Consider the following 23,763-nt stretch of genomic DNA (forward strand, 5'->3'; position numbering starts at 1 on the left):
AATTGTTAAACATACTTGTTTTATGACACTCTCCACTTGGCTGTAGTCTTTCGCCACATCAACAGAAATGCAAAGAACCACCTAGAGGTGATCATAATAACAGCACAAACGTTTGAGTTAATTTGAGTGTAATGTCCAAAAGAAAAAGATAAATAAATCCTTTGTTAAAGACATACATACTTGCTTATCATTTATGGCAAACTTCTCCACTTCTTTCTTAGCCTGAACCAATTTGTGCTATAGAAAAAATATGTGCACAGTGGTAAATGGTTTTCAAATTGTAACACCAAAAATGTAAGACCACATGCAACAAAAATAACACTACTGTTCAAAATTTTGGGAATGTTCTTTCTTTATTTATTGATACTTTTATTGAGCAAGGAAGCTTTAAATTAAATGTATAAAGTTATACAAAATATTTTCTTTCCAACTTTCTATTTATTTAAAATCCAATATTTACCTAAAACATTTAGTAGCATTACTTTATAAACATAAACCAAATCATTAAATCTAAATGATAATGATAAAGTACATTTGCTATGTCAAAAGGGAATAAAACTTTAAAATATCAAAAAGTATTTATATTTCACAAAATTATACTTTGTATTCACGTAAATGTAGCCTAAGCAACATTAGAAAATCGAAATGGTTGGGGCTGGGATGTCATGTAAACCGTTACTGACAAATTATGTTCAGATACGTGCAAGTGACTGACCTCATCTCGTGCCACCAAGGTGATGAAGGCACCATGTTTGTAACATTCCATGGCAATACACTTCCCAATCCCGCTGCTGCCTCCAGTTACCTGATGATATTCAAAGCAGATTTACTGCAAACAAGGCACGCACATCATTAGGTAAAATACCCCTCAGTCAGAGCGAGTTATAACACCAGAGGAACCAATTAAAAAAAGAAGCAATTATATAAACTATAGGTACATCTGTTCTCGTACAGTAGTTATTGCATTTATAGTCATGGTTACAATTATTGACACCCATGGGATACAGTATATGAGCTAAGAAATTTAAATTTAAATATTTTTTTACAAATTTTCTAATCTTGATTGAAACAATAAACATGTAAATGGGGGAAAATCCATTATGAAATTAATGTTTTTTTTTTATGTAATTCTTTATATCTAATACTTTTTTTTTTCAGATTGCAAATTTTTCATTTTATGCTCAGTAACCAATACTTGTGTAGATTTTGATTTATGTTTTGGGTTTTAGGAGATATATTGAGCTTTATGCTTTATGGAGATATAACCATAGCCTATTTTAAGATTTATAATATATACAATATAACACACATACACATGCACGCGCACACACACACGCGCGCACACACACACACACACACACACACACACACACACAACACACAACACACACACACACACACACACACACACACACACACACACACACACACACAGTTGAAGTCAGAATTATTAGCCTACCTAATTTTTTAGCCCCCTTGTTTATTTTTTTCTTCAATTTCTGTTTAGCGGAAATACTATTTTTTTTAACACATTTCTAAACATAATAGTTTTATTAACTCATCACTAAAAACTGATTCATTTTATCTTTGCCATGATGACAGTAAATAATATTTTCCTAGATATTGTTCAAGAAACTTCTATACAGCTTAAAGTGACATTTAAAAGCTTCACTAGGTTACTTAGGTTTACCAAGCAGTTAAAAACTGCTTTTATACTAGCCCAAATAAAATTTTTCAATATTTCCAAAATTGAGACCTCAATTTATGGATGGAGAAACTGAAACTTTACAAATCTGTTTTAAGATCTACAAGTAGTAGTTAACAGCATACAGGCATTTTTAGAAAGCTTTGTAAAATATTTCACAAATTATTAAAAAAAACATATGATTTGTTGATTATTATTTGCAGATAACCCAAAATGTCATTCACCTACAACTAGGTAAGTTTGAGCCCATTATAAACTATGAACCTTAGCAAATGCAAAACAAGCAGTGCCTGATTGAAAAGGGTCCACTGCCCTGGAACAGAAGGTTGCATAACCATTACAAGAATGCAGTTATTAGGCCTCCAGTGAACTGTAAATCGATTATTTGTAAATCCAATAAACATCTGAAGTTAAAATGTTTCACTTACATTTGCACTGTTCCATGGAAAATGACACTAGCTTCGATATGAGTTAGCTCATAAAATTACCTTATGAATGAAAGAGGAACTATAAAAAATCAATGAAGTTAAGCTTGTGTGATAGGACAGCCAACTGACATCCTTACAATATGAATTTCGTGTTTACTTCCTTCTGACGTCATGTCTTTTATATGCAGCTTTTTCTAATAGAAGTTATATATAATTTATCTGAACTTACCACCACATGGGCACCGTTGAGTTTGAGAGGCTTGGGGCTTATTAACGGTGATATCATGTACAACAGCAGAACGAATGCCACAATAAAAGCAGCCACTACAAGCAGCATAATAAAAGGCAGGAGAAGCCACCAGGTGTTAAAGAAAAGCCAGTGTGAGAGAGCGGAGTCGAGAGTTTCCTCAGAGGACATGGGTCAACCTGATGCTGTTGATGTTAGCTCACAGGCTAAATCTGCAATTCCAGACACTCTCCCGTCTCGCGAACAGAAGATTGTTAGCTTTTAGGTGAGCGGTTTACAGTCTTACCTGGTGATCTATTAGAAGCTTTTGCGAAGGGTTAAATATTAAGTTAAAGCCATAAAACCGCAAATTCTAACTCCTTCTGTTCACTAACGTATACGAACCAAAACACAGAATCCATGCACTAAAAGGGATGGGTGGGATATTTATGGGAGTTGTAGTTTTTCAAACCTAGGTTTGCTGCGCTTGAATGCGATTCGTGAAGAAAATGGACTACGAGTTCCACAGTTCTACACACGTATATAAAAACAGGAAAACTCAATATCTGTCACTTTCTTGATTTAAAATACCATCAAATTATGCAAAAACAAATATACTGAAAGCGTCGTATCTAACGTATTAACAAACAATTGCATTTAGCAGTGATTTAAATTGGAACAAGCAATCTAATTAATCTTTTCTATAGCCCCACCTTTAACAGATGTCATCGCTGCTCTTAGAAAGAGAACGTTAACGTTACCCTGGAAGTTTTTGCAAAAAAAGCATAAATGGCATAATGGAAAATTTAGCAAAAAAGCATAAATAAAAAAAATTTATATATATATATATATATATATATATATATATATATATATATATATATATATATATATATATATATATATATATATATATATAGTTGAAGCCAGAATTATTAGCCCCCCTGAATCTTTAGACTGCTTGTTTATTTTTCCCCAATTTCTGTTTTACGGAGAGCCGATTTTTTTCAACACATTTATAAACATAATAGTTTTTATAACTCATTTATAACTAATTTATTTTCTCTTTGTCATGATGACAGTAAATAATATTTTACTAGATATTTTTCACACTTCTATACAGCTTAAAGAGACATTTAAAGGCTTAACTAGGTTAATTAGGTTACCTAGGCAGGTAAGGGTAATTAGGCAAGTTATTGTATAACAGTGGTTTGTTCTGTAGATTATTGAGAAAAAATGTAGCTTAAAAAATGTAGCAAATAACTTTGTCCCTAAAATTGTGTTTAAAAAATTAAAAATGCTTTTTTTCTAGTCGAAATAAAACAAATAAGGCTTATTATCAGACATACAGTGAAAATTTCCTTGCTCTGTTAAACATCATTTGGAAAATATAAAAAAAAAAAAAGAAAAAAAATTGAAGGGGGCTAATAATTTTGACTTCAACTGTGTATATATATATATATATATATATATATATATATATATATATATATATATATATATATATATATATATATATAATGTATGTATGTATGTATGCATGCATGTAAATAAATGCCATTTTAGAACAAGGTCATTATACAAGCATTCATTGAGGTCTGTTGTACTAAAAAGCTGAAAGTCCTTGCCTTTGGAATTTATGATATGAAACACAAAACAGTATTGTACACGTAATTCTTTTTTTTCCATTTCAACTTTATTTACATGTGAATGGTGAAATAAACGAGAAACCACTTTCAAACCGCCCGGAATTTTTTTTAACTGAACTTATATTTAAAACAAACCATATCCATACTATATTGTTATTCTAATAGTACAATGTCTTACAGGATTTTAAATGCCAAACCAAACACCCTATATAAGTGCATAGGACCAGTATGCAGATTGATATATTGTTGTAAAGCGCTAAATGAAGTATGCAAATATTATTACCAAACCTTCCTATAAAAACAGTAATTGATATTTGAGACAGACAAACAGACAGACAGGAGGAAAACGCAAAGAAGGCACACTGTGAGCTGAGCCTCACCAAGTGAATTTACAAATGTCCAACATTGGCCCCTGAACATGTAATGTAACTCATATCTCAGTGAAAGAACAGCATTTTTTTACAGTAATATACTGAAAGTAAGGCTTTACACAGAAACAAATCATATGTAGAATATGTAGAGTGTTACGTCAAAAAGCATTGCACAGCTTTCTCAAATAAAAGGAAAAACAGAGCAAATCTGGAATGGCATCATGAAGAAGAGTCTACACCTGAACCCATGAAAAATGCTTTGCTACAACAGACAAGAGCCACTTAATAGTTCTTTGCCTATAAAGCAAAGAAAAAGAAAAGAAAATAACATTTAGACATAGTGTCCCTTCAGATTTATGTGACTCTGTAAACAAGACATTAGATATAATAACCAGATATTAGAACATCCTCAAACGCTCACTGCTTTACTTGAATTTTAAATAGGTGGAAGGCCCGGTAGTAACAACAACACACAAAAAAATGTGATTGAGGCAACAACAACAAAAAATATGATTGAGGCCGCTGATTAATGTTGAAAGACGGATGATGGACACAAGTAGGTATTGATGGGAGCCTTGCAGGCACAGCAGCTATTGAAGGATGTGAAAAAAAAACTTCTTCACATGGACACATTTCAGTTTACATCAGTCCTTTTGCCTGAGCAGAGGGGGCTTGTGGGTCTGAGGAAGAACATAAGCATGAAAGGAAGAGAGGGACATGTGAAGGATAAGAGAAAAGACATTACAATCTCAATTTTGCTTTGGTTCAGCACCAGTTCTGTTCAGCCTTCCTGTCCAAAGTCCTCTGTGAACTTTTTCAGCTTCTCCAGATCCTGCTCGTTGACCGTGGGCTTTGTGTTGGAGAGGGACCTCAGCATGTCAGACTGTTAGTATGAGCAAAGCATAATGAGGACTTAATAAAAGTACCATCTTTTCTTGCAGTCTTGCAGTTCAACATAATGATGAAAAAATAGTGTTTAAAAAATGAAAATGATTTATTATTTTAAATATATGATTATAGAATATAGGCATTCCTGTCATTACACAGTGAATACATTTGGAATCTGTTTCTGCAAAATAGTTTTGTAAAATAATTTTAATAATGTCTGCTTACACATCATTAAAACAACAATTATACTATTATTGTAAATGAAAAATACTGCTCACTCTTATTTCTAAGCCAAAACTTGAACTCAGTAAATAAAGAATTATTGTATATGATATATTATACAGAATAAAAGATTGTTTTGAAAGTAACAAATCACAATTAGTGTGTACAGACAAGGTAAAAAAAAAAAAAGGAACTAAAACGATATATAAAAGCTCACCATGGAAACAATTGGCTCCAAAAGTTTCTCTCCTGGAACTTCCATCCATGTCATTTCTTTAGCTTGTGGATCCCCTGGGGAACAAGGGGTTAGGAGGTCATCCACTATGACATTTGGGTCACTCCTTGATGGCCCCCGTACCTAATGAAATGGTAATTCCAGTTAGAATGGCAAACAGTTAATGTAAGATTCAATATGTTAGTGTCTATTTTTATGCATATTCCATATGTATTAGTCCCTTTTTATCATCAGTTCATGAAAAAAAAAAAGTCTAGACTTTTTATGTTAATCACTTTGGATATAATTGTCTGAAAAATCTAATGCAAATTATATTTATATAACTATTTATTTAGTTATGCAATCAGTCAGGAGTGGTTCTTTGTCATCTTCCTGATTTCCCAACCTCTTTAAATTAAAAGAATAATAATATATACAGTTGAAGTCAAAATTATGAAATCTACTGAATTATTAGCCCCCCTGTTTATTTTTTTACCCAATTTCTAACTGAGGAAAGATTTTCTCAACACATTTCTAAACATAATAGTTTTAATAACTAATTTCTAATAACTGATTTCTTTTGTCTTTGCCATGATGACAGTAAATAATATTTTACTAGATATTTCAAGTCACTTCTATACAGCTTAAAGTGACATTAAAGGCTTAACTAGGTTAACTACGCAAGATAGTGTAATTAGGCAAATCATTGTATAATAGTGGTTTGTTCAGTAGAATATGAAAAATATTTGTATAGCTTAAAGGGGCTAATAATTTGGACCTTAATACGGTTTTTAAAAAATTAAAAACTGCTTTTATCCTAGTATCAAAATAAAACAAATAGGACTTAAATATTACCAGACAAACTGTGAAAAAGACATACTATTTAAAAATGAAAAAAAAAATTAAAAGTAAGTTTAATCATTCTGATTTCAACTAAATATATATATATATATATATATATATATATATATATATATATAAATAAAATAGAAAAATGTTTTTAATTACAGTGTAAAAAAGTCAAAATGGTACTTTTTTTGTTGTACTTTGGATCAAATAAATACAGGCATGGTCAGTCAAGTATCATTTTTTTATTACTTTGACTCAAAGATATTTACTACTACACATATATCATGGCCACACCATAATATTACACATGCACAAGTGCTAGCATGAGCAATAAGCTGCTGGCTCCAGTTCACTTAATGAAACTAAATTAAAGGTGATCTACATATCGCCCCTATAAAACATGAATGCAACGTCTCACAGGACTAACCTGTTTAAAGTGAGTGGCAGACTGAACCTTCCGGACAGGCTGCATGAGAGCATCTCTGACAATGATGCTGATGTCAGCACCAGAGTAACCATCTGTCTTCTTGCCCAGGGTCATGAAATCGGATTCGGTGAGACTGTTAGGCGTGGTGCCCAGATTCAGCTTGAACATGAAGCTGCGAGCATGCTCTTCTGGTAGAGGGATGTAGATACGTTTTTCAAATCTAAACAAAACACAGAGCATTAAGTGACAATTGAACAGACTTACAGGATTCATTGAGTATGCTATACTTATCTATGCTAATAATGTAACGGTTTAACAGTATTGAGTATTGACATTTAGTATGTTAGACTCTAAAAAGTCTCTGTTTACTCTGACATAAATAAGTTTATATATATATATATATATATATATATATATATATATATATATATATATATATATATATATATATAAAGACTAAAATTATTTATTCCCGTGGCAAATTCTGACTTTTGAAGTTGCTTTTATTCAACCAACAAGTTTTTTTTTGTCCAAAAATTACACAGGCTTCTCCCAAAATATGAACAAGACTATGTACAAGAGGCATCATTGTGGAAAAAAAATCAGCTTTTATTTACATTTGAACAAAAACTTCAAGTCAGAATTTGTCAAGGGTATGAATAACTAACCATTTAACTTGAATAATATTTGATTAAAAATTTTTATCAAAACATCAGAAAATCATGAAAACGGCAAATATAGCCTCCGATACAGTTTGGTATCATGCCACAAATCTGTTAACATAAATAATAATAAAAAAATGCCTGTCAACATAGATTTCAAATTTTTTGTTAGCATGGTCAGAAGATGAAGTTGAGTGACAATCTAAAAACAAAAAACTAAAGGAAGTGAAAAGGATGTTTAGCCGACTATTGCATTGTCTTAATTGGTGGCTTAGTTGTTGCTTTGACCCAGGCGATAACTTTGCAAGGTTATTAGGCATTTAATTATTTGTTATATCAATATATTCTATTTGTTAGATTTTAAATTAATGGTTTAGAATGCTGGGACTATAGGTGTCAAAATTATGTGGTGTGGTCAGTGTGCATTGGCAATAGGGCTGCACGATATTGGAAAAAATCTAATATTGCAATATGTTTTTATTCTGCAATATATATATATATATATATATATATATATATATATATATATATATATATATATATATATATATATACATATATATAGCGATTATGGATACAATTTCACTAGATTACTTGAATAACTATTTGGAAAAAAAATAAACAATTGAAGATCTACAAGCATAGGTAAACTTATTAAAAAAAATATTAAAACAAAATAAACATTTTATTGTTTTTTGTTGAGTCTAACTGTATTCAGCATACATTAATTGAATAATTAAAGGTGTAATAATATTGCATAGTCTTGTGTGAACAATTCAATAAAATAAATTGTAATTCATTTTTTCAAATGGTACAATTTCTTTTGTCTTTATGCTTTTAAAATTCTCATACAGTCATAGGCGTCAAAAACACTTGCGAAGTGATAAATTATAATCCAGATTCACCATTGCATAAACTCGCAATGTGACTATTGCGATTGATCACATTGTGATATCGATGCTGAAACAATATATTGTGCAGGCCTAATTGACAATAACAATTTTGGAAAGTTGCTGTGATTATTTTTAACCAATGCACAATCTCAGATGTGGTTTGGCATCAGGCCAACACACAAAACAATACTGAATTTTGAAAAAAAAAAAAAAAAAAATCCATAAATTTTTTTTCGCCATTGTCCTAAGATGATCAGAGGCAAACTTGGTGAAAATGGATTTTTCAAAGCAAATCAATATGACAGAAATATACTAAGGATTAGCATTTTTTAAAATTCCTTTATAACGTATGACCACAAGGTGGTGCAATGCTCCAAAACTGAATGCTTTCAGAACTTTGCATACCACATTTTGTAAAGATATCAATTAGGTCACACTTTATTTTAAAGTACAATTCATGTTATTAAAAAAACATTAACTAAAATTGTAATTAGTTGCTTATTATTAGTTAAGGCAGTAGTTGGGTTTGATTAAGGATGTAGAATAAATCATATTTTATAAGTGCTTATAAAAAGGTAATATCTTTATAAAACGCAGTTAATAAACCTTGCAAAAAAACAACATTTTGGGGCAAAATTCTAAATGTCTGATGAACAAAACTGGACACCATTTGTCTTTTTATGCCACTCTGTATGTAATAAGACGTAAATGATTTTAGAAATTTTGGAGGAAATTGTTAATACATCTAGGTAATTTCAGAGAGGCTAGCAATTGCAAGCTAGCTTTGACAGCCAAACATCCTGCCATGCATCCAAAACACATAAATGCACAAATCAGACCTGAGGGTCAAGTGACAAGACAAGAGAGTCAGATTATCTCATTCATCAGTGAGAGAATGCATACCCATATTTTATATTAAAAAACAACAACAACAACAACAACAACTAAATATAAATAAAACGAGACTCAAAGCTCTTTCATAATAGCATTCCACATGACTCACATTTATTTCTGCTCTCTGGCTTATACATGACTTGAAAAACCAGTTTTAGTTGAGGTGACTCAGGTGATGTCATTACAACATAACTGATTCACTCTGACTTTATTCAGATGACTTGTATATCTGGCTGTTCTCTTAAAACTTCCCATTAATTCATTAATAGATAAAAATCATTACCGTCTTCTGATGGCAGAATCCAATGTCCAGGGGATGTTTGTGGCTCCCAGTACCAGGATTCCTTCATTGTCATTGCCAACACCTAAAAAAATCCATATATCAGCATTAGATATTTTATAAAGTGAAATAACCTCTTAAATCTTACATTAGTCAAATTTTATGAATACATTTAAAAAATGGGCAAATTATATCAACATAATCAAGTGAGCAAAATTCTTTATTTCCAATATCAATATAAAGTTTAAAAAGCCTCTGGGAAAAAAAAAACTAAACTAAACTGCCAAGCAGGCCGGTTAAGGCAGCAAGATGGAGAAAGATTTAAATTATTTGTATTATTATTATTATTATTATTTTTTGGAAATATGCGCTCATATCATCACCATCATATCAATGCAGAAGTAATTGTTTATAAACAGTTTTTCAGAGATGGGAATTGAACAAGGATCTCTGCAACCACAGTTCTGCCTATGCTTCTCTTGCCCTGCCTGAAACTATCCAAAATAATTTGCATAAATTACACATATAACAATTTTGCAACAATTACAAATGATAATGCACACTTTTGAATGCTTCTATACGAGTGAAAGAAAGCAGACAAGTGATCAAATAACTCATCTTACTACATGAATAATTATGCCCATATAAACACACACACACACACACACACACACACATATATATCTGTTTTGACATCATTTCAGATATTACGTTAGAGAATCATTCAAATACTAGCTCTAAAGTGACGTTGGTGAAACTAGTAATAGGTTCTGTGCTGACATCAGCTGCAGATGTGAATAAATGGCGAAAGTAGTTCCCCGTACAAACAGATTTTTAGACTCTCCATGTTTGATATAATTTTTTTATATACACATTTATACAGTCTGACTTTTGTATAAATGCAATATCACATTCTTAACAGTCCAATATGGCTGGATATCATCACTGATGGGACACTAATGCCTACCATAAGTACTGATATACAGCCATATTGCACTGCTACTCATGTGAGCACCTCCCATATAATGCCACAAAGCACATGGTCAAATGCCTTCTTCAAGTCCATGAAACACATGTAGAGTGGTTGGGCATATTCCCATGAACCTTTGACCTTGTCCAGTGTACCATGACACAGGAATTTACCATGACATAAAGGATTTTTGAATGTCACTTAATCTGACCTGTCACGTTTAGAGTGGCGGTTCATGACATGGAGTGTATAATATATACGAGCAATATCACACAAGTAGCAGTGCAATATGGCTGTATATCGGCACTGGTGGGAGGCGTGCGTTGGCACGAGGCTGATATACAGCCATATCGCACTGCTACGAGTGTGATATTGCGTTTATACAACAGTTTGACGGCATAATTGTGTATATAAAAACAAAATCAAACATGGAGAGTCTCAAAAACCCTTTTGTATGAGGAACTACTTTCTTCCGGATTCAAATTATAAGCTGACAGTTACACAGTTGAGCGTGCATCTTTTAAACTTTATATCTGTCGTGTCTGCTTTTTGCTGGCTGTATGTGGGCGGAGTAATACACAAAGGGTAGAGAGGCTGTAGGAGTTCTGATATTGCAGAATATTGCACAGCTATTATGGACCCCCTTTTTGCCTTCAGAACTGCCTTAATCCTTTGTGGCATAGATTGAACAAGGTACTGGAAATATTCCTCAGAGATTTTGGTCCATATTTACATGATAGCATCACCTAGTTGCTGCTGATTTGTCGACTGCACATCCATAATACAAATCTCCCATTCCACCACATCCCAAAGGTGTTCTATTGGATTGAGACCAGATGACTGTGGAAGCCATTTGAGAAAAGTAATCTCATCTTCATGTTCAAAAAACTAATCTGAGATGATTCACACTTTATGACATGGCACGTTATCCTGCTGTAAGTAGCCATCAGACTACGACTGTGGTGCTGACACAATGCTCAATTGTTACTAATGGGCCCAAAGTGTGCCAAAAAAAAAATCCGACACACCATTATACCACCACCACCAGCCTGAACCATTGATACATGGCAGGATGGATCCATGCTTTCATGTTGTTAATGCCAAATTCTGACCCTACCATCCAAATGTCACTGCAGAAATTGAGACTCATCACACCAGGCAATGTTTTTCTAAACTTCTTTTGTCCAGTTTTGGTGAGCCTTGCAAACTGTAGCCTCAGTTACCTGTTCTTAGCTGACAGGAGTGGCACTTGGTGTGGTCTTTTCGGTTGTAACGAGTGATTATTTGTTGCCTTTCTAACAGCTCAAACCATATATATAAATAGATCCCAAATGGATAGATAGATATTGAAATAAACTTGCCTTGCATTTGAACCAGAAACTCTGTCTTAATTCTGCGAGCTGCCTCACTTTCATTCTCACTTCTGGAGCCACAAAGTGAATCGATCTCATCAATGAAGATAATAGAAGGCTTGTGCTCTCGAGCCAATGTGAACAAGCTCTTCACCAGCCTAAGGGAGATAGAAAAAGATCTGTTTAAACACTGCATGTCAACGAGATAAGAGCATGGTACCTATTTTTATTATCATCATTGTACTGTATGCCATATACTTTGTGATTAAACTGAATTGCTAATTTTGTTATGTTATGACATGTTATGATTGATTATGATGTTGGAACATTTCAACTTTATAATACAGTGCTGTTTTTCAGCAAAAGCATGTAAATTTTGTCCCGTGCTTTACATGCTAAAACAGGTAACTGTACCCAGCACCATTTCTAATAAGACTCACTTTTCGCTCTCTCCCAGCCATTTAGATACCAGGTCTGAGGACGAAATAGAGAAGAAGGTGGAATTGTTGGCTTCTGTTGCTACTGCTTTGGCCAGGTAAGATTTGCCTGTTCCAGGAGGCCCAAAGAGAAGAATACCCCGCCATGGAGTTCTTTTACCTAAGACAGAAACAAATTGCATTTTAGTGGTCTTTGCTTTAAATGCAAGTCCCTCCTAAAGGGGATCAGTACTGTTGCAGTTTAGTATAAAACCACAGCTAATAATCATCCCTTTAAAATATGGTTTACATTTCAAAACAATGAACTTAATTTTACTTAACTTTACGAAAGTTTTTCTAGGCAATATAAAGTTACTAGAGGGCGATGCAGTGGCGCAGTAGGTAGTGCTGTCGCCTCACAGCAAGGTCACTGAGTCGAACTTCGGCTCAGTTGGCGTTTCTGTGTGGAGTTTGCATGTTCTCCCTGCTTTCGCGTGGGTTTCCTCCGGGTGCTCCGGTTTCCCCACAGTCCAAAGACATTTGGTATGTGGTATGCGGAGGTAAATTGGGTAGGCTAAATTGTCAGTAGTGTATGAAGTGTGTGTGTGTGTGTGTGTGTGTGTGTGTGTATGTTTCCCAGAGATGGGTTGCGGCTGGAAGGGCATCCTCTAAGTAAAAACGAGCTGGATAAGTTGGTGGTTCATTCCGCTGTGGCTTCCCCGGATTAATAAAGGGACTAAGCCAACAAGAAAATGAATGAATAAAGTCACTAGCCTGTGAAGAGATGTGGGAATTTGATTGGCAGAATGACAGCTTCTTTCAAAGCCTCTTTGGCCCCCTCCAAACCAGCCACGTCATTCCATTTAATGTTTGGCTTCTCCATTACAATAGCTCCTGTATAGGAGAAAATGGATTTGAATTCAGCAGAGATTTAAAGGTATCACCCATAAGAAATGTAAAAACTGTAACAAAAAAGGTAGTTTTACTTGATATTTAGTCATTCATTTATTGCATCAATAACAAACCTGAGAGCTGATTCTGAAATTTCTTTTTCTCTGGGTCTTCTTCTCCATCACTTTCGTTCCTAAAGTTAAAAAATGTAAATTTGTATATAACACACACACACACTGAAGAAATAAGTCATGTAAAACTTATGATTTATAATTTTGTAAAATATGTCGCTATATATAATGTAAAGCTTCATCTAAAATTTAAGACAGACTAGCAGCATAGCATGTTTGTTGTCCTATAGCTTTTTTCACCCTCTTCAGGTGTTAAAGTCTCTACAAATTTACCAATATGGCTTTGCATAATCATGATAACCCACAATAGAAGTTACATATATGTAAAACTAGCCAGATTAGATGCTGTTTTAAGCTGCTAATATTTGTGATTTAATTTACAGAAAATAAGTTTAGATTTCTTGTATTTAGTAAACCAGTTATTAACCAACAGCACCCACCCTTTGTCATTAGACTGGGACTCCTTTACTGGTTTCGCTGGAGCCTTCTCTTTCTTCTTTAAGTATTCCTTCAGTTTCTCAGCCCGGTCTAAATATTCAGCACATTTGGCACGAATGCTTTGTTTGGCCTTATCACCCTGTGCTTCATCTTGAAGAAAAAAACAGAGAGTTAAAGTATTAAGATCACTGAAATCCTTTACTCTTTGATGAATTCTGCTTAACATACTAAATTCAACTTTTTTCAACTCTTCAGCAATATATATCTGGGTCAAAATGGTTTCTTAGCACCAAAACAACTAGTGTGATGGTGCTTTTTTTACTAAAATGTGTCTTGTAATATTCCTTTCTCTGTTTGATCATGATTTACAGAAGAAAACCACAAAATCATGTTAGCCATATTTAAATCAACATTAATTTTATGGCATATTAAGAGACTTGTAATATGGATCACTTTTTAAAAGGATCACATTACAAGTTTACTCAAATGTAAGCAAGAAGGTTTTAATCATTTAAACGGTAATAAAGTTTGGTATGATCATTACTTGATTCACTTCAAGATGTCTTGTCTTAAACTCAAACATTATGAACGATTAGAGCTTTGATAAATGATGTGATAATAAATAAATATATTAATAATAAATTTAGGATGGTCCATTTTAAAAACAATAATAATTCATTAGCATAAATATGAACAAATCAACTTCTTCAACATACTTACATTTGACAACATGCAGAAAATACTGAACAGCATGCTGGTATAGACGCAGAGCCTCCTCATAGTTTTCAGCCTTATCCTCCTGAGATGCCTTATTGGCCAGATCTATAGCTTTCTAGAGGTAAACATCACAGATATATTTCAGAATGGATTTGAGAAAATAAATACATTAAAGATATTGACCAACAAACTGTCATAACATGGGTGGTATTGAGCGTTTTAGTCATGATTACATGAAATAACAACGTTTGACCATTACACACATATCCTTCAAAGCTATAATGCCTTCAGCAGTATAAGGCCAAGAACTAAATTTGGAACAGGTTTTGTATTCATAAGCACAAGAAAACAAATCTAAAGCTAATGTTAAACCGCAGGCATAAACGCAATCGTTAGGTAATTTCATCTTAACTTGCTAAAGTCCTTTTCTTATAAACCTTTAAAACGCAGTTTAAAATATAAGCGAACACCACACTTATTAACGTTATGCCTAGGTATGCTAGTATATTTAGGCTATTACAGAAAACAAAATGGTGAAGGCAACACATTGGCAAGTAAGTTAGTTCCCCGCATCAAATACAAATTATTACTTTCAAATGTATGATAAAATAGGACAAAAACGTTCATTTATCTTAATCAAATCAACGGTTTGACGTTTTTTGTTTGTCAACTTACCTGTAAGTTGTTGTTGGCAGCCATAGGGGCTGAAAAAAATAAAAAACGAACTACGTGTTTCGGAAATATAAAGACTGCGTTATGCTGTCAAATAATAACAAACGCTATCTACAAACAAACTACAACAACTGTAAAGTTTTGATCCGTTTTGCTACCTATATTTTTGAGATCGCTGAGTGTAAGATGAAAAACAATACTTCCGTATTGAAACGTCGAATGTCACTTCCGTCTCCACGCTCACGTGTTCTAAAAATGTCATGCGTCATTCGTGTGATAAACACCCATTTGGCGCGCCCTAAAACTTTTTGCATTGGCTTTTTAAATTTAATGCCACAGGCACAGGAACAATAGATATTACATAGTCATGGTACCTTAACATTAGCTGCCAGAAAGAAAAGAGAGGTAAAGAAAATAAAAGAAAGAGATTTACATAAACATGTTTTGGTAAATATATATAGGCTGTTACAGTTGAATTATCAGCCCCCCTGTTTATTTTTTCCCATAATTTCTGTTAAACGGAGAGATTTTTTAAAAACATAATAGTTTTAATAACTAATTTGTAATAACTGATTCATTTTTATCTTTGCCATGATGACAGAAAATAATATTTTACTAGATATTTTTCAAGACACTTCTATACAGCTTAAAGGGACATTAAAGGGCTTAACTATAGATTAATTAGGTTAACCAGGCAGGTTAAGGTAATTTGGCAAGTTTTTGTATAATGATGGTTTGTTTTGTAGACTATCGAGAAAAAAAATGCTTAAAAGGGGCTAAAATTTTGACCTTAAAATGGCTTTTAAAACATTTAAAACTGCTTTTGTTCTAGCCAAAATAAAACAAATAAGACTTTCTCCAGAAGAAAAAATATCATCAGACATACTGTGAAAATATTCTTGCTCTGTTAAACATCTTTTGGAAAATATAAAAAAATAAATAAATAAATAAATAAATCAAAGGGGGCTAATAATTCTTACTTCAACTATATATATATATATATATATATATATATATGTATATATATATATATATATATATATATATATATATATATATATATATATATATATATATATATAAAAATATATATATATATATTTTTTTTTATATATAATTTTTTTAACTATGCAAAGTTCGACAAGAGTACAAATATAAACAGAAAAGGTATAAACCCTATAGCAACAAAATATAGAGAACAGAACACAACAAAAAAAGAGAAACAAAAAGAATTCCTGGGATAATATTAATTATAATAGGACATTTTAAATCTATCTCAAAGCATGATCACAGTGATGTTTAAAAGGTCAGATAGAATACAGTCAGATGGATATTATAGAAAAGAGACAATACTATTCACGTAGTCTTATTGATTTTAAAACTTTTACATTGCTGAATGTAGAGATTGTATCCAAATAATATTTGACAATATTTGAACAAAAAAATAAGAAACAGACTTTACAGACAAAAAAAAAACTTTTACTTTATTAACACAATTAAAAAAAAAAACATTATTGTATAACAAAGAAAGATTATCTAAAAGAGAGTCACATAAATGAACAGAATTCTTTCCAAAAAAATGTAATATGGGCAAATTCCAAAAAAAAAGATGATTGACAATTTCATTTAAATAATCAAAGATATAGTTATATTTATACAACAGTTCTGTCTGTTTCTCGAATCTGATTGCCTGATAGCTGTTGCAATGTTCCCATAATAACTGCACTTGTACAGCCTCCTCACCCCTGTGTATTACTTCGCCCAAATAGAGTGACAGCAAATATATGAATTCACAACAGTTTGACAAATATTCCAGTTGTTGGACTTCATTATGTACTTTTGAGGCTTTTCAGGCAACAATGTAAAGTCAAGTTGACCTCTCTCTTTTGTATGTTATAGTGCTGTATTTATACCATAGTAATTTATGTGTATTGAGTGTTAGATGGGATTCACATATCAGGGATGTATGTATTTTTTGTTTGTATAACCCTGAGTTACTTTTTGGTTAGCCATCTGTTTGTTCCTAATGAGCCTCCCGTTTTCATTCCTGCAGACTAGTTCAGTAAAAAGAAAGAATAAATGCTCACATGTTTAGAGTTTTTCCTTATCTCACACACAACAGTAATCAGTAAGTAGTAAGTAGCAGTAAGTAGTTTCTCATACAAAATAATTTTTAGACTCTCTGTGTTTGATTTTCTTTTTTATATACACAATTATGCTGTCGAACTGTTGTATAAAAGCAATATAACAGTGCGGTATGGCTGTATATAGTCACTGGTGGCATGCCTCCTATATATATTAGGGATGTGACAAGATCTCGGCTCTAAATCACGACGAGATTTTTCGTCGAGGTGAAAAGTTGTCTCGTGAGTTGAGATGTTAGATTGAACTAAAGATTGGAGGCAGGATTGTATTTGAACCGCACGTCAAGTGCTTTGCACACACCTGGCAATGGCAACCGGGTTTTACCGGAGTTTAAGGGTTGCTTGTGTTGCTGCTACACAAATTAACCGGTTCGTAACCATGCAACGGAATAGATATGATTAAAGTCATAATTTTTGTAAACAAAAATAGAAATAAAATTTGTGAAATATTCCTATTTTAGTCTGATTATTGAAGTGCAGTAAAGACATTGACAGTAATCATCATAATTAAACTATTACCGTCATGTAAGACCCATTCATTCATTCACAGGGCTGATAGTGGAAAAAATTCCTGAGCCTGAACTTTTTTTCCTTGCCCCTGAGGTGAGTAGGGGTGGGGGTACTATGTATGCAACGCACTTTTAACACATAACTTGTGGGCCCCTGGGCCCAAATATATTAACAGCCTATGTGTAACCCTGATCATCATTATTGTCTAGTGGCTCTTTTTAGACACATGCCAGTAATGTCAGTGACACATGCCAGTGTCAGTGATCTTGTGACATTTGCCAGTAGGTGTCAGTATAAGCACGTTATAAGCACATTAATCTTATAAGTCTCTTTGCTTTAATATTTAAAAATCATTAGGCAAATGACACCTGTTATCTTACATGCATATATGTTATGAGTTTTCAACATGCATTTTATTATAACTTTTTAAAGGATATTATTTAAAATACCTTAAAATGAAAATAAGTTAAATAATAAAATAAATGAATGAATTAAAAACATAGAGAAGTCCATATTGTAGGGAACAAAGGAACTGCCAGGATGCAATAATATACAGTACAACAGATAAGTGTAACCCCTCCCATACATAAGCATGCCACAATAAATTTGACTGACATGTACTGTCAAATGACTATATTACGTACGGAACTATGACTACGAATACATAAAATAAATGCGTTTAAATTAAAACATCGTGGAGTAGCTCAGCAAATAAACTAACTTGCGATGCGATAAATTAGGTTAAAAGTCGCGTAATGATTAAATATGGTTTTGCTCGTATTAATTAATGTCATAAGCTTCGCCGGGTGTCGATGTCACTGCAGTGACATGCAGCGCGACACTGAGTGACACAGGTCACTACACATGCCACTAGCGAGTGACACATGACAGTGGAAAACCGGACGTGCCACCGGAAGTGTCACTACACTCAGTGGCATGTGCCAGTGTCATCTGTACGTCAGATGTCGTGTCACTCCATGTTAAAACTGCTACTGTGAATCCGCGTTCAAGCGCACAGCCGCACAAAATAAGCTAAAACTCGCCCCAAGCACCGGCAAAAACAAATAACAATGAATGTGTCGAGGAAAAAGTAAGGACATATCTTAATTATTTATTAATAAACTTATTCTGAGTCAGTGTCGCAAAGATCCTGACTGGCAATCTCCTCTTGGACTCGCCTTTAGAAATTCATCTTTACGGATTACATGAAGGAGTTTTTTTGTTTTCGATTTGTTTTATTTCGTCAAGTAATAATTTAAAGCTTTCTATAAATATACTTATTATGTCTGTGAGGCATATACATTTTGCTTCATTTTGTTAAGCGCTCCTGTTCAAAAACCAGACGACAGAAAGCGCATAATTTTGGTTTTCTTTATTTTATAAAAACGCTGTAACGTTTTTTGATGTATTACTCGTACTTTGTGAGCAAAAATGACGGATAACTTTAAATTGCTCCCACTGAAAAAATGCAAGTGATTGCTCTGGCGCCTTGATGTCCTGCAAGCTTTTTATAAGCAAACTATGCGCCTAATAGCACACATTCTTTAACGTTTAAGCTACCATTGTTTTATACTTGAACTGTTTTATATCTTTTATTTTAGGCAAGTCGTGATGATCTGAGAAGGCAAACTGATCAAACAGACAATGATGGTCTTCCGCTGGGCGCTGTTCGTTAAAAAAAAAAAAACTTATTTTTAAAATGCTCCAAACGTTTTTCTAAATAAGCTGAATAAAAAAACGAAACTAAATATAAACACTTTGACATTAGGCTACATACAAAACTGAACTATTTCATAGCTGAAACACTATTGTTTAAGGAGAAGGGGGAAATATATTTTTGTCCCGTCTATTGCTTCACCGTTATTTCGAGAATAAACCCAGTGTAAATATGCAGATGTCATTTCCAAAACATATCAGCGTATATGTGCCGAAAACGAAAGTTTCATACAAATTCTGAATGGATTATTGCCTGGAAAGTGCAAAGCACGCTCCTTTTATTATCACTAAAAAGCGTCACTAATCTTAGTTCATAGAGATCTCACAAAGATCCGTTATAACTTATTAAGCTCTCTAAATTACACAATTAATCTTTTATTTACATGGCGTCTACACTCAAAAGATGATTCACGAGCACACAAAATGGCACTTAATAAAACCAATCCGGCGCTTTCAGCAGTGAGTGAATTCTGTGAATCTAGAGAAATGACAGATCAATATCCGTGAACCTGTTTTTTTTTCCCCCGCAGCCACAGTACGCCGGAAATCCGGCGTGGTGCCGGAACGCTATCACCCCTGCATTCATTTTCTTTTCGGCTTGTCCCTTTATTAATCTGTGGTTGCCACAGCGGAATGAACTGCCAACTTATCCAGCATATGTTTTATGCAACGCATGCCCTTCCAGCTGCAACCCATCTCTGGGAAACATCCATACACACTCATACACTACACATAATTTAGCCTACACTACAGACAATGAATGAATGAATGGCAGCTTAAAGACACCTCTCACATGGAGAATGAAGTCACAAGAATTGCTTAGGTTTGAGTTTTTCAGGCTTTACAGAGTGTAAACATTTTGATGGGTTTGTGGGTCTCATCTATCAAATCTGAACTTTATTTTCATTTTATATTGGATTCAAGTCAGGTGATTGGCTGGGCAATTCTACAGCTTAATTTTTTTTCTCTGAAACCATTTGTGAGTTTCCTTGACTTTGTTTTTCCTTGACTCAGTTTCGGCCCTTGTTTTGACTCGGGAGGCGTGTCCAAACGCCAGGTAACCACTATATAGTGAGCGCGCTAGCTTTAGTCGGCAGGAGAAGCACTTTACCATCGAGACCAGCAGCCTGTAAGTACATTTAAGACTTGTTTCAGTTGTTGTGTATGGTTTGAGGACTTGTTTTCAGCTGTTTGTGTAAAGTTGTAGGACATTTAAACTTGCTTTTTTTTAGTTGTGTATAATACTAGAAGTGTTTAGCCACTGTTTCCTTGGTTACTATAAGAGCTTGTGTAGCGAACGCAGACGGTTTCGCGTCGTCCGCCTCAGTTTCGGCCCTTGTTTTGACTCGGGAGGCGTGTCCAAACGCCAGGTAACCACTATATAGTGAGCACGCTAGCTTTAGTTGGCAGGAGAAGCGTTTTACCATCGAGACCAGCAGCCTGTAAGTACATTTAAGACTTGTTTTAGTTGTTGTGTATGGTTAGAGGGCTTGTTTTCAGCTGTTTGTGTAAAGTTGTAGGACATTTAAACTTGCTTTCAGTTGTGTATAATACTAGAAGTGTTTAGCCACTGTTTCCTTGGTTACTATAAGAGCTTGTGTAGCGAACGCAGACGGTTTCGCGTCGTCCGCCTCAGTTTCGGCCCTTGTTTTGACTCTGGGGGGCCTCTGGAATTGTCAATCAGCTGTTAACAAGGCAGATTTTATTACCTCCATAGCTACATATTCTGACTATAATCTCATGGCTCTAACTGAGACCTGGTTGAGGCCGGAGGACACTGCTACACATGCTACTCTTTCTGCTAATTTCTCTTTTTCCCACACTCCTCTTCAGACAGGGAGAGGGGGTTGGGACTGGACTACTAATTTCCAAAGAATGGAAATTTACTCTGATACCGTCCCTGCCAACAATCAGCTCCTTTGAATTCCATGCAGTCACCATTATCCACCCCTTCTACATAAATGTGGTTGTCATCTACCGCCCACCAGGTAAATTAGTTCACTTCTTAGATGAACTGGATGTTCTTCTCTCATCTTTTTCTAATTTTGACACTCCCTTGTTGGTGCTAGGTTACTTCAACATTTACGTTGAGAAACCGCAAGCTGCAGACTTTTTAGACTCTGCTTGCCTCTTTTGACCTAAAAAGAGCACCTACTTCTGCTACCCACAAATCAGGTAATCAGCTAGACCTTATTTACACATGACACTGCTTCGCTGATCAAACAATAGTAACTCCACTACAAATATCCGATCATTTCCTTCTGTCTCTCAACATCCACATTACTCCTGAGCCGCCACACACTCCAACACTGGTAACCTTTCGCAGAAACCTACGATCTCTCTCACCCTATAGACTATCCACCATTGTTTCAGACTCTCTTCCTCCATCTTGCAAACTCTCTGCACTTGATTCGAACAGTGCCACTAATACAATCTGCTCCACACTAGCATCATGTCTAGACCGATTATGTCCTCTTGCATCCAGGCCAGCCTGTGCCAGTCCTCCTGCACCCTATCTCTCGGATGCTCTCCGTGAGCATCGCTCAAAACTTCGGGCTGCAGAGAGAATTTGGCGGAAAACTAAAAATCCTGCAAAGCTCTTAACATACCAAACTCTTCTGTCCTCTATATCAGCTGAGGTTACTTCTGCAAAGCAGACATATTACCGTCTGAAAATCAACAATGCCACTAATCCTCGCCTACTTTTTAAAACATTTTCCACCCTCCTCGATCCTCCTCCTCCACCCGCATCCTCCACACTTACTACTGATGACTTTGCTACATTCTTTTGCACCAAAACTGCAAAAATCAGTGCTCAATTTGCTGCACCTACAACAAACACGCAAGATACACCACCAACACCACACACACTCACCTCTTTTTCTCAGCTCTCGGAGTCTGAGGTGTCCAAACTCGTGCTATCTAGCCATGCAACCACCTGTCCACTCGATCCTATTCCCTCTCATCTCTTGCAAGCCATCTCTCCTGCAGTCATACCAACACTGACTCACATAATTAACACATCTCTTGACTCTGGTTTATTCCCCACTTCATTTAAGCAGGCTAGGGTAACCCCACTGCTAAAGAAACCCAACCTGGACCGTACGCTACTTGAAAACTACAGACCAGTATACCTGCTTCCATTCATGGCCAAGATTCTGGAGAAAGTAGTGTTCAATCAAGTCCTGGACTTTCTTACTCAAAACAATCTAATGGACAACAAGCAATCCGGTATTAAGAAAGGCCACTCAACTGAGACTGCCCTGCTCTCGATCGTGGAGGATCTCAGACTGGCTAAAGCAGACTCTAAATCATCAGTCCTCATTTTGCTGGACTTGTCAGCTGCTTTTGACACTGTCAACCACCAGATCCTGCTATCTATGCTCGAATCACTGGGCGTTGCAAGCACTGTTATACAATGGTTTAGATCTAACCTCTCTGACAGGTCATTCAGGGTGTCTTGGAGGGGAGAGGTGTCCAACCTACAGCATCTAAACACTGGGGTACCTCAAGGCTCTGTTCTTGGGCCACTTCTCTTCTCCATCTACACATCATCTCTAGGACCAGTCATCCAGAGACATGGATTCTCCTACCGCTGCTATGCTGATGATACCCAGCTATACCTCTCTTTTCATCCTGATGATCCCTCGGTTCCAGCTCGCATCTCAGCCTGCCTGTTGGATATTTCACACTGGATGAAAGATCATCATCTTCAGCTGAACCTCGCAAAAACGGAAATGCTTGTAGTTTCTGCCAACTCGACCCTACACCATAACTTTTCAATCCAGATGGATGGGGCAACCATTACTGCATCCAAAATGGTGAAAAGCCTTGGAGTAACGATTGATGACCAATTAAACTTCTCTGACCACATTTCTAGAACTGCTCGATCGTGCAGATTCGCACTCTATAACATCAGAAAGATCCAACCCTTCTTATCTGAACATGCAGCTTAACTCCTTGTTCAAGCTCTTGTTCTCTCCAAACTGGATTACTGCAACTCTCTACTAGCTGGGCTTCCAGCTAACTCTATCAAGCCTCTTCAACTGCTCCAGAACGCAGCAGCACGAGTGGTCTTCAATGAACCTAAACGAGCAA

At 34.8% G+C, this 23,763-nt stretch overlaps 3 protein-coding genes across 20 annotated transcripts in view; all 3 read right to left on the bottom strand.

Annotated features, from left to right (window-relative positions):
- Nucleotides 1-2,786, bottom strand: part of kdsr (3-ketodihydrosphingosine reductase) — a 29,658-nt gene extending 26,872 nt beyond the window's left edge. For 4 of the 7 annotated variants that reach the window (XR_015477615.1, XR_015477614.1, XR_015477616.1 and 1 more), the window contains exons 1-4: nucleotides 2,363-2,786; nucleotides 716-805; nucleotides 181-237; nucleotides 16-81 (exon numbers count right to left, since the gene is read on the bottom strand). Coding sequence is in view for 3 of the 7 variants with exons in the window: in XM_087239117.1 (XP_087095243.1) it covers nucleotides 16-81; nucleotides 181-237; nucleotides 716-805; nucleotides 2,363-2,551 (402 nt within the window). In the remaining 4 variants the exon portion in view is untranslated. 7 annotated transcript variants of the gene reach the window in all.
- The window catches only part of LOC147846232 (uncharacterized), an 849,179-nt gene that overhangs the window by 584,353 nt on the left and 241,063 nt on the right, over nucleotides 1-23,763 (bottom strand). The gene's annotated exons all lie outside the window — the stretch shown is intronic.
- vps4b (vacuolar protein sorting 4 homolog B) overlaps nucleotides 4,034-23,763 on the bottom strand; it is an 84,073-nt gene continuing 64,343 nt past the window's right edge. For 4 of the 12 annotated variants that reach the window (XM_087239052.1, XM_087239050.1, XM_087239056.1 and 1 more), the window contains 11 exons: nucleotides 14,627-14,738; nucleotides 13,909-14,056; nucleotides 13,472-13,530; nucleotides 13,221-13,340; nucleotides 12,471-12,627; nucleotides 12,040-12,188; nucleotides 9,712-9,793; nucleotides 6,980-7,199; nucleotides 5,707-5,847; nucleotides 5,152-5,262; nucleotides 4,037-5,059 (listed from right to left, as the gene is read on the bottom strand). In XM_087239052.1, the coding sequence (XP_087095178.1) occupies nucleotides 5,161-5,262; nucleotides 5,707-5,847; nucleotides 6,980-7,199; nucleotides 9,712-9,793; nucleotides 12,040-12,188; nucleotides 12,471-12,627; nucleotides 13,221-13,340; nucleotides 13,472-13,530; nucleotides 13,909-14,056; nucleotides 14,627-14,738 (1,290 nt within the window). In that variant the 3' untranslated portion in view covers nucleotides 4,037-5,059; nucleotides 5,152-5,160. 12 annotated transcript variants of the gene reach the window in all.

This window comes from Danio rerio, chromosome 2, assembly GCF_052040795.2.
Source record: "Danio rerio strain M-AB ecotype USA chromosome 2, GRCz13ab, whole genome shotgun sequence".
NCBI lineage: Eukaryota > Metazoa > Chordata > Actinopteri > Cypriniformes > Danionidae > Danio > Danio rerio.